This window comes from Harpia harpyja, chromosome 12, assembly GCF_026419915.1.
Source record: "Harpia harpyja isolate bHarHar1 chromosome 12, bHarHar1 primary haplotype, whole genome shotgun sequence".
NCBI classification, from domain to species: Eukaryota; Metazoa; Chordata; class Aves; order Accipitriformes; family Accipitridae; genus Harpia; species Harpia harpyja.
In genome coordinates, this window is record NC_068951.1 from 45,294,152 (window position 1) to 45,307,457 (window position 13,306).

A 13,306-nucleotide genomic window follows, 5' to 3' on the forward strand; every position below is an offset into this window, starting at 1 on the left:
ACAAAGTCCTCTATGATCAAGGTTATCACCATAAGGTCAGACAAAGCATTGGTGAATTTTACATCACCTCGAGTTGATCGCTTCTGCTTTGTTTTCAGACAGCTGCTGCAATTTGGATTGTGCCAAGCGTGCCCAGGATTTATGCTAAAGCCCACTTCACACTAAAGTGTTATGAAATACATAACTTGCAGTGCAAAAACCACTAACACAGAAAGAAGTATTTTAAGAAAATGTTATGGAACAGTTGATGCATTACTTGATTTTTAACAAAAGGTAAAATAATAAATTGGTCAGAGACCAGCAGAGACTCCAAAAAGTGGGATGTCAGTATTCTGAAATAATATATAGCTATACTATTTTACCTTTATAGGAAACGTGCCCAACTGAGAACCTCTATAGGTAATGTATATGCTCTAAGATATGCTATATGTTGTAACAGGTTCTGAGCTTGCTGATTGATTACTATACCTCCAGTAAAAAAAGGTGAGACCTGCACTGTGGAACAGTGGAACTAACGTTTATTAAGTAGTACAAATTTGGTGAGGTGGGACATACTCTCAGTGTCCGAGAGCACAAGGACAGGTCATTCTTTATGGGGCAACAAAGAAAGAGCTTGTGTGGTAGAAGAGTAGCAGTGAGGACAATTCTTTGTAAGTAGTTACATGCCAGATAGAACATCCTAAGGGCTCCTGATATCCCTTTGCCAAAATTCTGCACCTGTTTATTGTACTGAGAAAATAAAGGATTACAGGTAAGCATGGTACAGGTATGTACAGTACACAAAGCTTTTGCTGTTCCTTTACTATACCCCTTCATTTAACTTCAGTAAGTGACAGTTCCGCGATGATTTGTTTGAAAGGAAAAAAAAATCTTATTAAAAGAAGGAACTTACCATAAATATGACGATGAGAATAAGACAGATCCCTACTATTATTAAGAAAGGGATTAAGTAGTACTCCAAAGGAAGACTGAACTCTGGGATTAACACAACATGGCCACTGCGGGGAGAAAAAGATAACACTTTCTAATAGGTTAGAATTTAATGAACAATGAATTAAAGAATAAATACAATGAAAAAAACCCATTAAAATAAAAGGTCATCACTAGACACACTAAAGGAATATCTATCTACCTGTGCACAACAACATAGAAAATTCAGCTGATATCCACATAACATGAAGTCAATTAAATAAAAGGATAAAACAATGTTTCTTAGAACATTTTTTGAGTTAAAACTACTTACTGACTTAAATCATAAATAAATCTAAAGCAACCAGGAAAACAACGTCATAGCTGCTTTGATAGCAGAATGAGAAAAATATCACATGACAATCAAAAGATAGTGCAAAATCATTCTTATTTACTAAAGCATTTTGGATTATACGGGAGGTTTAGTTTCAAATCATGAAGCATGGTAAAGTGCACCCTTTGTCCTCTAGAGAATCAATAAATTACAGTACAACAACCAAAAATCTTCCTAGAGAACCTGATATGGATGCTGGCAACTAGATATCTGAATACTAGTATTTATTGATACTTAAGGAAGTAAAATTGCATTATTATTCTGTTGGCACAAGCAGTCAGAAACACCTGAGAAGGCACAATGTAGAAAAGTATTATTAGTTCTATAACCACTACTCATGTGGAGTCACACTTGACTTATCAAGTAATTTCATCAGCAAGGTGTCTACTTAAGAATGACACAATCTTGTTGTTCTGATTAATTTAGTGAAAGGACGTCAGAGAGACCTGAAGAAGCAAGATCATTAGGCTAGTCATAGGAAACACACCTCCTTTTCCATCCTATTCAAGGTATATATTTTAACTATCTTGTCCTTGCAATGCTTTTGTTTTTAAAGTTTTAAACTTAAATACGGAACAGAAGCAGTGCAAACCTAATCATGTATCCCGTCAGAATCATCTTAAATGCATCCTGTAGATTCACCTAGCACAGGAAGTTCTCTGACTTGTTCTAGAACTATCAATAAAGGATTAATTATTTTTTTTTAAAAACCAGCATCTGACTTCAATGAGAACTGACATATATTGTAAGAAGAACACATCCTTAGACCTGAAATACACATACTCTCACAAACAGTTCTGTGATTCCTAGATCATCAGCTAAACTCATATATTTAACACTGTATGAAAATTAAAGGAGTAACATTTGATAAACATACCGTAACCCTCTTGCAGGAAGGCAATTTATATTAATTTTTAAAACGCTTTCTGCCCATTGCTCTCAGGCACAAGGTTTCACCTGGAATACCTATAGCCTCTGTCATCACAACATCCTATCCTAATTCTGTAAATATTAAAAAGAGGCAATGACTTGATGCAAGGAATAACACAGCTGCATATGAGGTAACTTACCCCTTTTCATAAGTAAACTCTTCTTTAAGAGAATTAGCTGATGTCTCACCAATAAAGACAGAAGGAATGTCAATCTTCTTTAAAACCTCAACTGTATAAAAAGAGCAGGAAAATAAAACTATTACTATGCAGACACTCTATGGGCACGTGTAAGACATAAGACTTGAACATTATGAGAATATCACAACATGAAGACATATTTTAACATAATGACATATAGACTGACGCACATGCATGCTACACCCTTTACAACATATAAGAAGTGGTATTATTTTTCCTACTGAATATCTAAGGACTTGATTGCAGGTACAGAAATCAAAATTCTTAATGGAATATTTAAAGGGAGCATAAAACCAAAATATTTTGACAAAGAGGCATCATCAGAATAAGTTTAACCAGAATATCATTCTTACTCAGAGACTCGATAAAGTCACACAGCTCCATTGATTTCCAGAATTTCTGGCAACTTATATGATTTGGTGAACTTGTACTGTAAATTTTAATTAATCTTTCTTCCCTCCTTTTCACCCTAAACATAAATGAACAGCCTGGAAAGAGCTGTGGCTAGAAAAGGTCAAAAAGAAGAAAGAGAATAAACAAATCCCGCATCTTTATTTCAGTCTCAAGAAACTGGATGGAACTGTCTCCCCCTTTTCTACTTACTACTGAAGGCAATAATAAGCTTAGAAGATGCAGCACAAATGAAAAATTATTGAAAGATAAATCCCATATTCTAGAAAACCTTCTCCTTGGCTTCATTTTATATTGATTTGCACCTCTGACTTACACTTCACATTAAAGGGTCAAAGTATCCTGAGTTTAGTCAATATGAAAGCATTCAGGTTCCCCAAGGCAAAAGCATACATGGCTTAATGTCACCTCACACTACGCAAGTCTGTATTTGTTGTGAACTTGTTCTACGTTTTGATTTCTCAGTGAAACCTGAAAATAAGATTCACACGGGTTGGGAATTCATTAAAACCACTTTCACATAGCTTTCTGGGCTACTCAGAGGGCATTTAGTTTGTTGAAAGTTCATTTCCTAGTTTACTCAATGGTGTTTCCACTTGGAAAGACTTTTTTTGTTCTCATTTATGTTCTTGTTCCATATTGGCCAAGCTCAAAAACTGGACAAAATAAAGAAATTTCACAAAGGAAGTCATAACAGCACTATAGACAAAAAAACATACCATAAACCAAAACCAAAATTATGACTAGATTACAAGATGTTCTGAACATATTAACTCCATGAAAGGTTAAAATTGGAAGAGCTAGCATCAGAATCAATCAGAAAACGGTGCACTGGTCTCTAAACATTCTTTTTCCAACTGAAAAACTGAAAATACGTACATGTAGTATGTATTAGTATGAAATTAGAATCCATTTGTCCAAAGGAACAGAAAAATGTACACAACAGTGCAAGAACAAAACGGAACCACTAACAAATACTAAAAAGTCATATTTTAAAGTTTGATTTCCTTCCAAAAAGAGTAGGTTTTTTTTACTTTTCCTATATTTCTACTTAACAACACATCAGCTATTTTCCTCATCAGTCATGTAACTCTATCTCATAAATTTAACCATTTAACCCAGAACAATTGAACTAAAATTTAAAGGAAAAACAAAAGAAACACCGAGAGAACGTACAAACCTAATGCCACAAATAATACACAAGTATACATGTATGTTCTTACATGAACATCTCCCATTTTAAAATGTTAAAAGCAGGAGGATTTCTGGTTGGGGTGGGGTTTCTTCTGGGTTTTTTTGGTGGTGGTGGGTTTTTTTGTTGTTTTGGTTTCTTTGGTGATTTTTGTTTTGTTTTGGTGGGGTTTTTTTGTTTGGGATTTTTTATGTGAGAGTCCATCATAATACTTTATACTGATTTTAATACTGTACGCTTTAGTGGGTGAAATGATTTTCAAACAGGAGAGAAGAAGTGATACCTGTACTTACTGTCGTTGGATCCCATGCTTATGAGGTCATCAGAATCAACATTGTGAACTATAGCTGCCTTGTATCCAGCTCTCTGTGCATTTAAAACCTGTAAGCCATACAAAATACTTATTAGAAAGACTACTGCTTCAAAATACACTAACCTGTCTGTCCTCTCTAAGACAAGGTACACTTTCAGGAAGTTAATAGATATTAGCACAACATCATTTGCACTTATAAAACAAGTGTCACCTTTCAAAATAAAATCATACAATTACTCTTACACTCATGTAATTATGTTATTTTTTCAGAAAAATAATTTAATATTGTCTGCAGACAAACAGTTTTTACATATATTAAAAACAGGATTAAAAAATTTCGATGGGTGTATAAAAATACTATTTAATCATAATTGAAAATAAAGGCACTAACTAACTTTGGTAAACTAGAAATTACCACTTGATAACTTATGATGTCACATCAGTACTATCTTTTCTGTGTCTTTAGAGATGTGGAAATACCTTACTTGACAGCCCAAGTATCAGTAGCTTTCTTATGAAAAAGTACAAAACTATAAATATTGGTACAAAACTATAAATGTATTGTGTACCAGTTACCTTTCTGATATATACTGACTTTTTTGTCAATACAAGCAAAGTCTAAGGTCCACGTAAATGGCACTTGCTGCAGTGACCATCACTAACGCAAACATAACTAAACTACAACTATTCATCTTAGATATTGCTTCTAATGCATCCACGACAGTACAAAAACTCATCACAAGATGCAAAAAGCACTACAGAACCTTGAGGAACATTTGGGTTTCAACCTGTATTCAACTCCTGTTTAAAACTACATAATAAGCTTGGCTATAGCTGGATAGACTTGCTCTGAACTGAGCTAGTATCGGACATGATGATAGCTTTTATTTCCACTTAGATGCATGTATTTAAGACGACTGTAATGCAAATACATATTTATGTAACGGGCAAACAACCCATCATTAAGTACAACCGAAAAAGAGATCACAGCTTTAAATACCTTTGAAACTGGAAAACAGTTGCAGCATTTGGATATTATGGCATCACAACAGCTTTATTAATCAGTCAACAAATACCAACTATAGCACCACCCTTGCAAACAAACATACATACAAACAAACCTTATGGAACCCTCTCCCACACTAATTCACCATGAAATCACCACCATTTCTCTTTTACAGCAAACTATCAGCACCAGATCTGAAAAACCTAGGGGAAATTCTGGTGCTCTTTTTCAAGACCTCTACCCTCAAAGTTAGGAGAGGGGAAAACATATGTGTATATATACACATACACACACACATATATATACACACACACACTCCCCATTTCTCTTCTTAAGAGACAAACAATAATGAGGAACATGAGTTGTAAAGCTGGAAAACTTCCACTGATTTTTCTAAAAAAAGGTTCTCTAGGTCAAGCTTGAAATACGAAGCCTTCTTGCAGGCTGCACAACAGCAAAAATAGGCAAAAAAAGAAAAAAAAAGCCTAAGAATTTTAAATAAAACCGTCAAAAGTAAGACAAGGAAAGGATTAAAAGCATTGAACATCTACATATCTGAGCTTGTGACACAGAATGGCAGTCAGTAATAGAGTCATCATAGACAACATACATCACAAATCACCAAGTGTTGAAACTGAAGAAAGGAATACAGAAGTTCATTGGGCGATCTGAGCTTTAAAGCTCCCTGGTTATCACAGGTTCTTAATCTTCATATCCACATAAATGTGCTATGGTAATCAGTGACAGTTGCTATGTAGTATTAATTTTTTTGTTTGCTTGTTTTATTTCTTTAACATCATGTCCCGAATAGTGCTTATTAACTGTCCATTATACATTGAAATATGTCCTTCAGGACAGGTAGTAAATAATTTATATTAGTTAAGGAAATGTTTTCGTTCCCTACACACTTTTGACACTTACATATAACATAGACTCTTAGTTTAATTATTGGATTATAAAATTATAGTGTTTGTGTAAAACCATACATAAATATGCTTACAGGATATTCAGCTGACACAGGGTTACTCGAGTAAAGAGTGACATGAACACAACAATCACAGCCGGGCACCTTCTGCACAAACTACCATGAACAAGCACAGGCTTAACGACACCATCTAGCTGCAAAAAGCAGTAGCAATTGCCTGTTCAATTATACTGTGAAGTTGCAAGGTCACCCTCGCTACCCAGGGTCCCAAAGACAAAAACATTAATTGTGCACCAAAACTGAAGCATTAACCCAGTTTTAAGATATATCTAAGCAGGATGGTACAGCTTCAGGAAGTGATTTCTTGTTGCACAGTAGCTTTCCACTACAAGAAAAAGACAACTCTTTACTCAACAGTTACATGCTTCAGAGCACCTTCAATTCAGATTCTCTCCCCATAGTCCTAACAACTATATTCCAAACAGCAGAACAATGTTATTGGAAAACACAGACACCTTGAGAAATCCCAATATAAAAAAAAACAAAAAAACCCCCACACAGTTTTAGGTGTAAACATAAATGCATGGTTGGGAGTTCGGCCAGTATTATCTCACTACAGAAAATATCCATAGTGCATACATAAAATGATGTAAAGTTTAATTATGTATTTGCTGGCTTTTATGCCTTAAGAGGCAGTTTTAATATAGCGAGGTATCATTTACTTAAATTACATATAATCCCAGACCATTCTAATAAGTTTTTCCATTGTAGCACAATTTTACATGATGTTTATTTTGCCAAACAGACCTTTTATGTCGGCAGAAAATACGTGATGCTTCCTACATGATGTCAACAACGTATTTCAGAGTCACTGATGAACAGACCCTAAATGCAGGCTTGAGAAGTAAGTTTTGTAATTAGGCAGGAGTTGAAAGCACAGCACCACCCTCTCTTGATGAGTCCCTTCCCACGCTAGTCACCAACACAGACAGCAGTAAAAAGCAGTTGTAACAAGTGAGAAGACATTCCAAAAGGCTCCGAACTGCTTCTACTTGCTTCCGGCTTTTACCCTTCTCCTACTGTGACAATTTTTCCTGTAAGAAATCACTAGATGCTATGAGAGAGATGGAAGGGAAGAGGAGACTGTTTCTGGCCTAGTAAAGATTCATACACAATAAAAACCAAGAAACAGCAATGCATCTGTATTTGCAGTTTTCAATGTAAAACAGAAGGAGATGGGACTTTCAAATAAACTCCAGTTTTTGTTAAAATCTATATCCTGTCAAGTAGCTGGTACATAATATAAGTCACATCTCAGTGCACATGCCACTCCCTGGCAGAAACTTCAGGGCAAAATGCTGTAGTATGTAGGAAACTACGTAACACAATATTGCAATAGTATTAACAACATAATATAAAAGTGAATTCACCGGCCAGTGAGTACACAGATACCCATGCTCACCTTGGAACTTCTGATCCACTTTCTACCTTACCCTTTGTCTAATAAAGAAATGTGTGGGAATCCACTTTTCTGTGGATATTACATGAAATATAAAACATGACCAAAAAATGCTTACTTACAGAGCTAGCGTAACTTAATCCTTAAAGAACTGACCATGGAAATACCTCAATGATAATGTACAAATATTCCATTTTCTGCAAGGAACACTCATTGACTGTGTGTGGCAAACCAAGATGTGTAAAATTAAAATACAAGAGTTCACATTTACTAAGTTGATAGCTATGTGGAAAAGCAATTCTGCATGTCTCTCCCTGCTTGACTCTTGCCTTCAGCTATGCGGCTTTCCAAAGCTTCTCAGAATCTCAGAATTCTGTGACCAGCAACAGAGATGTGATTTTTCTGGTTTAGCACCCAGAGTAAAAAAGCTGAAGGCTCAGCCACAATGCCAACTTCTTCAACAAAACAAGTTGTTTTCAGTCAACAAGCATTTGCCATATTTCTGATTAAAAATGTATTCCACTAGAAAAATTCTGACCTGTTCCTTTAACAGTGTCTGCAGCAGTAATAATGTCCCATCAATTTAGGGGCAGCAATTAGACAGTCAAAAAGGACATGAGAAAGACAAGTGTCATTTCCCTTTCTTTTTCCCACTAAGCCATATACACACATGGTGACAGGATTCACAGTACAAAATATATGACATTCCTGAGTTTGATGTGAAGGTAGATTACATGAGCAGTGAGGCTGCCTCTACAGCTGGAATCTACAGTCTGGGAAGAATTTACATGTTCAACCACAATACCACATAACTGAATATACCACATAGCAGCAACTACAGTTGGATCTCCTTTTGGTTCATGAAAGTCAACAACAAATTGAAGAGCCCTGTCTTCCTTAAGACATCCTTTGCTGCCCCATATATTAGGGTCATTTTCAAGAAAACCACATATTCTAGCCAAACACAAATAATTTTGTATTTTTAAAATAACACAGAGAATACTCCAGCTACAGGTCAAAATTTTTATAATATAAATACTTCATAATATAACATCTAGCTGTTGTACCCTTTTAAAAAACATTCCCATCCTGCCACTTGTGCCTGTTTCTACCCAGCAGTGCACTGTGTCCTCTCCCCATCAACCAACTGTGACACTACCATTGTTTATGGGGTCTCAGTGTGAGCCACAAGAAGATGATCCAGCTATTAAAAACAAAAAACAAATCAGGAAAGTGGCTTCCAGATTTTGGGTGCTTTTATGTTATCTCCATTCCCTAATCTCCCCTGCGATCCCTGGCAGCAAAGAGTCTAACTGGCAAGAAAAGCTGATACTGCTACTGAATGCTTTCTATTATAAAACTGCAGCATCTGCCACCCTTATTTGCCATGTAAGCTGGGTCACAAACAGGTAATCTTAAATTAAATCATATTACAATACTGCTTCATCTTCCTGTAGACAATAAAACTCTCCCTTCCCTTTGCATCAGTATCTATCCTGCTGTTAGCTATAGATATTTTTCTGAAACACCAGTAAATTCTTTAAGACTTTGAAACAGAAAGGGGGGGGAAATTAAAAACAAAACAAAAACAAACAAAAAACAACCAAAAAACCCACCATAAAATCTTACCTTGGTATCAAAGTTACACTCCAGCCTTCGAATTAACACAATAAAAACACTGGTCGAGTTGTCTTTGAATGGAGGTGGGGCTATAGGCTCACATGCATTCTCTGGTTTTGAATTTATTAGGAACCCCTAGAAAACAGAAACAGGAACTTCATTTCTTTTTCCTTATATTTGTCTGCCAAGCCTTTTGTTAAGACAGAAAATTGTATGCTTTCATACAACAGCTAAACAAATTCTTATTATCAATTCAGTCCCATATCATAGCCAGATTTCTGCTACATCCCTGACTATTTTGATTCATCAGAATCTTTATGTCTGTAAAGAATTAGAAAGTTAGAAAGAAAATACAGTTTTTCCAACTACCTCATCTGAAGTTCATAACTCAGACTTTCCAGTATAATTCAGCACAGAGAGGACTGCATATACTACATTAATATTGTGGAACTATTATCCTAAGACATATGGAGACTAATCAAGAAAACTGAAGTATAGTAGCCTAAGAAGGGGAAACCGAAGAAAGTTAGGTGTGTGAAATCAACACTGAACTAGCATACAAAATAGCTGGTTTACTATGGTAAGCAAAGACTATAGGTCATCAAATCTGCTACAGTTGAAAGATTCACAGAAGTAGGAAATTCTGGCAATACCAATCTCGAAGCAATCTCTGGATTGTTTTTAGGTGACCGAGTTAGTACCCCACCACTGAAAATGTTTGGAGTAGAAACTCTCCTAACCTCATGCTTTTAACATCTGCTGAAAAATTCTCCAGCTTCCCTTGGAGGAAACCTGCTCACCTGAATACTGAATGCACTGACACTAGTCCCTCTGTTGTGTACTTACAATGCTGTGACTTCAGGGTTGCCTGCTCCCTAGAACTTTCTTCCCTACTACTGTAAATGCTCTGTAAACACTGCTGACAGAAATTTACACAAGACAAATGCCGAAAGAATACCACACATACTGCACAATAGTATTTGTTCTAGCTCCAAAAAGAGCAGACCTTCCCTTTTTCCTTTACTAGAATATGCTTGCTTCCTTGGTCACATCTCTAGATTGCCTGAAAATGAGCTTCTTTATTAATTAGATTAATATTAATTTGTTAATTAATAATTAGATTGATATTAATTAGATTCCCTTCTGTCAGTCTCTTTACAACAGATTTTGATTACCAAGATACAGAAAAGTCCAGACTGTACACCTAGAGGAGGTTTTGTCTACCTTTCATTTGAAATACACCTCTTCAGAAAAATTACTTTCTTTGTAAGGTGTTCATGCAATAAGGTCACAGTGTGATAGAGGCTTTTGGATCCTAATGCAATGGAGTATCATTTGACATCAGACTATTCCTACAAGATTCACACTTGTTTAAATCAGTTTTAAAGCCACAGCAAACTATCACACAGATAAAGAGCAGTGAATTGCCAGAAAATAAGAATATAAGTAATTTGTTTTATGCAAATACAGAACATGAGAGGCTGCACTGCTGCGGGCTCAAGAAATTGCTACAGTTCTAGATATATCCTCAAGAGCTTTAAACTCAGTTTTCACTGACAGCTTTAGAGATATAGATGTCATCACCTGTGTAGAAACAATAATTATTATATATGATAACTATATTATATAATAATATATACATATAAACTGTCAGTTTAAATATATAAAATACATGTAAGTTTATATATATACGCAGTTTATATATATAAATTGTCAGTTTAAATGTACTTTTTATATATAATCTTACATTTTATCCATAAATATGTATTATTCATAAAGTTTAACCTACAACAGAGAGAAGCAATTTTGTTTTGAGGAATAGGTTTTTGTAATGATAATATTCCTTTTGGCAGAGAAGCTGCACCAGCAATCTGTTCTTTGCCAAGTTTGTGGTGACAGGCACAACATTACAGAGCCTGTAACAATTAAAAGCAATATCCACTGAAAATTCTACACTGATTTGCTGACAGCCAAATTTAGGTCCCTAAGGTTCCCGATTGGTATAGCAAATGCTACTTATGTTACGTAGTTTCACACAAAGCATTTACTCTTTTTTAACCTGAGTGGTACATCTGGAACCAACTGCATTCTACAGAGAAGTTTTACACAAACCACGCAACATCATCTTACAGTTCAAGAAATGCATACATAGAAACCAAAAGCTAACTATGACTAGACTGGATTTTTCTGAATGCTACCATACATTCTTAAATATCTTTAATTGAGGACCTGTTCTTCTAAGAACACAGGCACAAATGACTGACCACTTTAACTAGAGCATACAAACCAAAAAAAACAAAAAAAAAAGGCACCTACATTTATGCTTTGGCACAAATTATTATAGAATCTGACAGACTGTGTTTTACAAGTTGCATATTAATAAATCTTAATCATAAGTATTGAAAAAGTATACTATTTTCATCCTATTTCAACCAATATCATAGCATTTTTTTAAGTAATAAAATCTTAATGCAAACAAGGAAAAAAGTTTTAGTATTATATTCAGGATTAAAACTCATTATTATTTCTACACAGGTGATGACATCTACCTTAGTTAAGACACAGAGCTGTCCAACAGTTATAAAGGTTAGAATCAAAGCTCCTTATATCTATTTTTGATGTATTAAATTGGCTCACTACTTGGGCAAATCACTTAATCACCCTCTGTTTCTCAATATAGTCAGTAAACAACTATACAGCTCTAACACCACTTCTCCCCATGATAAAACCCACTGGGCATGGAAATTAAGTCTTCCTGAAGTTTCATTTGCAGAGAAATTCTTAGTGTTACACGAATTCTTACAGCAATTTATTCCCCTTTGGGATTAGAAGGACACCATGCAATCAAAGAGAGATCCAACCTTGTACCTTCACATCAGCTTCATTTTTTACATAGTGTTTATTCACAAGCATTACAACATCAACGATGATGCAGAGCCAGATTTTTGGGACCATACAGGCTACAGACAGAATGAATAGGAAAGCAGCTCTCTGCCCCCACGTGCTATTCATGGTCTCCGTAGGTGCATAAATGATAGCAATTCCCGTTCACCAGAACTTGGAAGGTAGTCTGCCTAAATGTGTTTACAGCTTAGAATTCTTATACAAAATAAAACACACCTACATCTCAGTCATAAATACTTACTCATGCACTGTTCAAAGTGACAGCCAGACAAACAAGTTACTGCCACAAGACTGGCTCCATGTAGCCACTTCCACAATAAATAAAGTAATGAAATCTGAACTTCACACAAGTAGTAAACTGGACAGCTAAACTAAATTGCTTTTCTTGTAGATTAGTGTTTCAAGCACAGGAAAGGAACAGAAAATAAGATTTATCTGAAATGAACAAACTTACTGACACTGACTGCAAGAATGTGATCCTAGAGAAAGTAAATGGTTCATGTCAGTGCATAGGCATCTTATGTCAGGCAAAGAGAAAAATGCAGCATGCCCACTGTTCTTGAATTCAACACAGCACACCAGCATTTGACAACAAGCATCAGCTACATAATCTCAGCAACAAACTTACCTCAGAGGATGAGAAGACTATAACTGAACTGGACATTCATCTAGCTTTTAAATACTTTTCTAAGCAGCAGGACTGTGACACCAGTTTGCAGCGTTAACGTCACCATATATTATTTATTTTTAAATAATTTATTTTCTATCTCCTCTATCTTATTTTACACAGATAGAAGTGAGTTTGTCTTTACACCAGTTTCTGACTACTGCCACCAGAATGTATGGACAGCTCCTACCTTCGCAGAAGTCAGAAAGAGTAGAACATGCCTTCTCATCGCTGCCTACAGAAGCTATATTTATTTAACCTTCTTCATAGTACTTTCCCATTTCACCTTGAACATAATTTCCCTTCTATTAATTTCATTCAGTCCATCTACACATCTTACTACATACCAAGCGTATTAACCACACCAGACACACGG

General features: G+C 35.4%; 1 protein-coding gene across 2 annotated transcripts in view; it reads right to left on the minus strand.

Annotated features, from left to right (window-relative positions):
- RNF13 (ring finger protein 13) overlaps positions 1-13,306 on the minus strand; it is a 46,326-nt gene that overhangs the window by 21,592 nt on the left and 11,428 nt on the right. For both annotated transcript variants that reach the window (XM_052802764.1, XM_052802765.1), the window contains exons 4-7: positions 9,369-9,494; positions 4,330-4,417; positions 2,374-2,464; positions 893-998 (exon numbers count right to left, since the gene is read on the minus strand). In XM_052802764.1, coding sequence (XP_052658724.1) covers positions 893-998; positions 2,374-2,464; positions 4,330-4,417; positions 9,369-9,494 — 411 coding nt within the window. The remainder of the gene's footprint in view (positions 1-892; positions 999-2,373; positions 2,465-4,329; positions 4,418-9,368; positions 9,495-13,306) is intronic.